The sequence below is a fragment of the Engystomops pustulosus genome, chromosome 3 (genome assembly GCF_040894005.1).
Source record: "Engystomops pustulosus chromosome 3, aEngPut4.maternal, whole genome shotgun sequence".
Lineage (NCBI taxonomy): Eukaryota > Metazoa > Chordata > Amphibia > Anura > Leptodactylidae > Engystomops > Engystomops pustulosus.
Genome location: NC_092413.1, coordinates 8,932,510 through 8,938,587, shown reverse-complemented (window position 1 = coordinate 8,938,587; position 6,078 = coordinate 8,932,510). Strand labels below are relative to the sequence as shown.

General features: G+C 48.0%; 1 protein-coding gene across 1 annotated transcript; it reads left to right on the top strand.

Annotated features, from left to right (window-relative positions):
* The first annotated feature begins 246 nt into the window (after positions 1-246).
* LOC140120930 (ankyrin repeat domain-containing protein 9-like) lies at positions 247-2,846 on the top strand. The gene has a single exon (XM_072139972.1). The coding sequence runs from the start codon at positions 662-664 to the stop codon at positions 1,502-1,504; it is 843 nt and encodes a 280-aa protein (XP_071996073.1). The 5' UTR covers positions 247-661; the 3' UTR covers positions 1,505-2,846.
* Positions 2,847-6,078: the final 3,232 nt, after the last annotated feature.

Here is a 6,078-nt window from a genome sequence, read left to right as displayed (position 1 = left end):
GAAAAATCTAGCGCGGTTCAGCACCACCTTGCGCCAAAATTAATAAATGCCCCTCATTGTATCTTCATGGCTTCTGTATCTATAGACATAGTAACATTGTTTCTTCTGACATGGTAACATTGTACATTCCAGTGTCCTGTATCTATAGACATTGTACACTGCACATTGTATGTAGCATGCATGCTACACCCCACCCCCATCATCCAGACGTTGCAAGTAGACCAGCTCCTACCACTGCAGTGTGCAGCGAGCGAGCGCGGGGCGGCGGGAAGGAGGGAACAGATTGACACAATGTGCATGTAGCATGGAGCTGCAGGGGCTGGGAGAGGAAGGAGGGGTTTCCTCCTGTCGGGGGTTACAGGGGCATTGGATGCTACTACTGCTGCTGCTGATCAAGCCTTTTCGCAGGGGTCCCATGTCATTGCACGACAGTAGAAAGAACGGAGCACCGGAGAAGAGGAACCAGGATCCTAGGGGTTAAATCCATCTGAAGGCTCCAAGATGAACCTGCTGCCATGGTGGCTTGAGACTATGCTGCTCTATGCAATAATTGTATGACGGCGGTGGTCCATCAACCCCTTCGTTACCACCACCACCCGTCAAGAAAATCTCCGATTATTCCCCTTTTGTTCCAAGGAAGAACAAGAAGAAGGCAGAAGACATGTGTAGCAACCAAGTCAGCCTGCAAGACGAGCAATGCAAATTCTATTCCTACATGTTCTACCAGGCGGTGCGGGACCAGGAGCCGGTCTGGAAGCTGGAGGAGATAAGGACTATGGAATATTTCCAGTGGGATGAAGATGCCAACATGAGGTGCTACTCTCCATCCGATGCCCTGATGTACGCCGTGGTGCATAATCACCTGCGTTACGCCCAATATTTGCTGTCTCACTTCCCAGAGGAAGCTCTGAAGGTGCCAGGAATCAAGTTCTGCTGCTGTCCTCCTTCGGCCCCACACTTAGCCTTGGCCGTCACCTACGACAGACGAGATATCTTGATCATGATTATTAAGATGTCCCACAAGCTGCCGAGTCTCAACTCCTACATCAATAGGGCCAGCTGCTTCCACTTATCAGACGGGAAGACCCCTCTCCACCTGGCCTGTGAGCTCCTGAGCGCAGAAACTGTCCTCATCCTCCTAGGCAACGGGGCATCCCCAAAAATCATGGACCGGAAGGGGGAAACCCCTCTGGATGTCATCTTGGAGCAGTTATGGAGCTCCAAGGTCAATGTGGTCTCCAAAAAACTCTGCTTGTACTATCTGCTACTTTTTACCCCCTCCTTGAACTTCAAGATGAGGAAGATCCTTCAAGATCATCCAGAATTCTGGAATCCCTTACTGGGAGAGGACAAATTCAATTACCTGGTGGGGAAGACCCCCGCCACCTTGTATCTGATAGCTATGCAGAAAGTCTTGCAGTGTTTGCCTCCTTCACTCTTCCCCCAGAGCATCCAGGCTCTACCCATACCTCACGCATTGAAGCCATTGCCCGGGTCGGGGTAGCTCCCCCAAGACCACCTGACCCATCCCCTAATCCTCCATAACCCATCATTATATCTTATGGTCTGTCATGTTGCCAGCCCTTGGCTCCCTGGGTGGGGGGTGGTCCCGTCTTCTCCCAGCAACCGTCTTCCCCCAGCACCCATCTTCTCCCAGCACCCGTCTTCTCCCAGCACCCGTCTTCTCCCAGCACCCATCTTCTCCCAGCACCCGTCTTCTCCCAGCACCCATCTTATCCCAGCCCCCGTCTTCTCCCAGCACCCGTCTTCTCCCAGCACCCATCTTATCCCAGCACCCATCTTCTCCCAGCACCCGTCTTCTCCCAGCACCCATCTTATCCCAGCACCCGTCTTCTCCCAGCACCCATCTTATCCCAGCACCCATCTTCTCCCAGCACCCGTCTTCTCCCAGCACCCGTCTTCTCCCAGCACCCGTCTTCTCCCAGCACCCGTCTTCTCCCAGCACCCGTCTTCTCCTAGCACCCATCTTCTCCCAGCACCCATCTTCTCCCAGCACCCGTCTTCTCCCAGCACCCGTCTTTTCATATCACTGGTTACGATTGTAACAAATGTAGCAACAAACAATTCAGATTTGAATTTTTGAATTACAACTGACTGACTCGGAATCTTCAGTTAGTCGGATATCTCCGCCCAGTGGGTGTGGCTTATTATTTTACACCTAACACTTTGCGGTAATTTCCCTTCAGGCCTCCATAAGCTAAACCTGTTATAATGACCCGAATAAAACTGATCCCCATTGGTTGGAAGTAATTGATGCCTGGCGTGTTACTCCGCCCACATGTGATCCGTCTAATAGGCCGGTCATAGTTAGGTTCACCCCAAAGTCATACATTTTGGGGCAATTTTTTTTTTTTAATATTGGGAAAGTGGAACTGGATCTCGGCAGGAGCGCAGGATATGTTTTCCTTGGTCCGCAAAATATTGCGAAAAACTCTTCTAAAAATCCTGCCTGGTGTCCGGGGCCTGGAGATGCTGACGCATAGGACAGTCTAGCACATTCCGTTTCATCCGTCTATTCCCGTATTTAGGGGGGGGCTACTTAACCCTTCAGCTCCCCGCTGTGCTGCCAGCAGTGCCGCTGCGGTGTCTATGGCGATGCAGCTGGTTATACGGTTCCCCATAAATTTGCATAAAATCTGTGCATAATGTGCCCTTCATTATATCAGATTATATCTACTGGCAGTGGATGCGGATGAGGACGGTAATTTACAGCTCATGTCAGCAGCGACTATTTTTGTATCTAAGCAGCGATACTCAGCATGTATCCACATTGTGTCCTTGTTAGCAGATAGACTGCGCTATATAAAGGGATTTACCTCCTTCTCTGTGAGTCTCGTTGTCCTTTCTCTTCTGCATGGTCTTATGGGGTGGTGAATGCTGATGAGCCAGTGTATCTAAGCCTGTCAGGTGTGATACATTATGCTGAGAAGGTGTATCTGAACACGCTGTGTGTGATACTTCATACCAAGGTTTTGTATCTAAGCTTGATATGTGAGTGCGTAACGGGTGATACTGCATGTTGACCTGTGTATCTAAGCCTGCTGTCTCTGATACTGTCTGATGGTCTGCTGTGCATCAACCTATCATGTATGGTAGAGTCTGCTGTGCTGTGTATCCAAGCCTACTATCTACCAATCTGGAGTATCTAAGCGGTGTGTGATACTTCCTGATATGACCTGCTGACCTGGTGTATCTAATCCTATCATGTGTGATACTGACCTGGTGTATCTAATCCTATCATGTGTGATACTGACCCGGTGTATCTAATCCTATAACGTGTGATACTGACCTGGTGTATCTAATCCTATAACGTGTGATACTGACCTGGTGTATCTAATCCTATCATGTGTGATACTGAACTGGTGCATCTAATCCTATCATGTGTGATACGACCTGCTGACCTGTTGTATCTAATCCTATCATGTGTGATATGACCTGCTGACCTGTTGTATCTAATCCTATCATGTGTGATGCTGACCTGGTGTATCTAATCCTATCATGTGTGATACTGACCTGGTGTATCTAATCCTATCATGTGTGATATGACCTGCTGACCTGTTGTATCTAATCCTATCATGTTTGATACTGACCTGGTGTATCTAATCCTATCATGTGTGATACTGACCTGGTGTATCTAATCCTATCATGTGTGATACTGACCTGGTGTATCTAATCCTATCATGTGTGATACTGACCTGGTGTATCTAATCCTATAACGTGTGATACTGACCTGGTGTATCTAATCCTATCATGTGTGATACTGACCTGCTGACCTGTTGTATCTAATCCTATCATGTGTGATACTGACCTGGTGTATCTAATCCTATCATGTGTGATACTGACCTGGTGTATCTAATCCTATCATGTGTGATACTCACCTGGTGTATCTAATCCTATCATGTGTGATACTCACCTGGTGTATCTAATCCTATCATGTGTGATACTGACCTGGTGTATCTAATCCTATCATGTGTGATACTCACCTGGTGTATCTAATCCTATCATGTGTGATACTCACCTGGTGTATCTAATCCTATCATGTGTGATACTCACCTGGTGTATCTATGCTGTTTATCTAATCCTACAAAGTCTCTTGTGTGGAATTACCTTTTATTTTAGCCTAGAATGTGTGATACCACTGTAGCCGTTTTCTTGTGTTTGCTTATCCTTCTCCCTGTGCACTGAGAGTTATAATACAAGCTGCCAGATGTGTCCTCCCCTTATGAGATCATTAAAGAAAATCTACTATAAAAATCAACCAGGGACATGACTCATAGATCCGGGCCCCGGGACTGCGGTTATCTTATTATATTTGTTATCTATTGCCTCCTTCCTTCTACTATCAACTTTTATAATTATGCTAATGGTTTTGAAGGACTCCGGGGGGCATTGCTAGAACCACTCTGTGCTGTAGCTTCACAGCTCTGCTGCTCTTCATCCATCACATAGGTTGCCATCTCTGGTAACAGGACCAAAAAAACCTTTACCATTGTCTGCTGTGTGGCATCACTGTACTACTGGGGACATTGCTGTGACTACTGGCTACTAGGGGCATCATTGTGAATACTGGCTGCTGGGGCATTACTGTGATTGCCGGCTACTGGGGGCATCACTGTGGCTACTGGATACTAGGGACACTACTGTGGCATCACTGTCACTACTAGGGACATCACTGTGACTACTGGCTATTGGGGCATCACTGTGAGTACTGGGGACATCACTATGATTATAAGGGGCACCACTGTGACTATTAGGGGCATCACTGTGACTACTTGGGACATCACTGTGACTACTGGATACTGGAAGCATTACTGTGACTACCGGGGGCATCACTGTGAATACTGGGTACTGGGCTCATCACTGTGACTATTGGCTATTGGGGCATCACTGTGACTACTGGATACTGGAAGCATTACTGTGACTACCGGGGGCATCACTGTGAATACTGGGTACTGGGCTCATCACTGCGACTATTGACTATTGGGGCATCACTGTGAGTACTGGGGACATCACTATGATTATAAGGGGCACCACTGTGACTATTAGGGGCATCACTGTGACTACTTGGGACATCACTGTGACTACTGCATACTGGAAGCATTACTGTGAATACCGGGGGCTTCACTGTGAATACTGGGTACTGGGAGCATCACAGTGACTACTCGCTACTGGGGGCATCACTGTGACTACTGGATACTGAGCACATGACTGCAAATACTGGCTACTGGGGGCATCACTGTGACTACTGGCTAATGGGGGCATCACTGTGACTCCTGGCTACTGGGGGGATCCCTGTGACTACTGGATACTAGGAGCATCACTGTGACTACTTGTTACTGGGGGCATTACTGTGACTACTGACTACTGGGGGCATCACTGTGACTACTGGCTACTGAGGGTATCACTGTGAATACTGGATGCTGGGGGGCATAACTGTGAATACTGGCTAATGGGGGCATCACTGTGACTACTGGCTGGATCCCTGTGACTACTGGCTACTAGGAGCATCACTGTGACTACTTGTTACTGGGGGCATTACTGTGACTACTGACTACTGGGGGCATCACTGTGACTACTGGCTACTGAGGGTATCACTGTGAATACTGGATGCTGGGGGGCATAACTGTGAATACTGGCTACTGGGGGCATCACTGTGACTACTGGCTACTGGGGCATCCCTGTAACTGCTGGCTACTGAGGGCATCCCTTTAACTGCTGGCTACCGTGGGCATCCCTTTAACTACTGGCTACTGAGAGCATTACTGTGAATACTGGCTACTGGAGGCATCAGTGTGACTACTGGCTACTGAGAGCATTACTGTGAATACTGGCTGCTGGGGGCATTACTGTGACTACTTGGGGAATCACTTTGACTACTGGCTACTAGTATCATGACTTAGGCTATACGCCAATGTATATTACGATGTACCTGTATTTGTGATCGCTATGTCGGATTTTAACCAATGAAGAAAAGGATTTCTTCACCTAAATTGTGAGTGCCGGATCCTCTTTCCATTTGAATTGGCTACTGGGGGTATCACTGTAAATACTGGATAT

Excerpts from the sequence above, each read along its gene's own strand:
- LOC140120930 (XM_072139972.1), top strand. The coding sequence starts at position 662 with ATGTGTAGCAACCAAGTCAGCCTGCAAGACGAGCAATGCAAATTCTAT.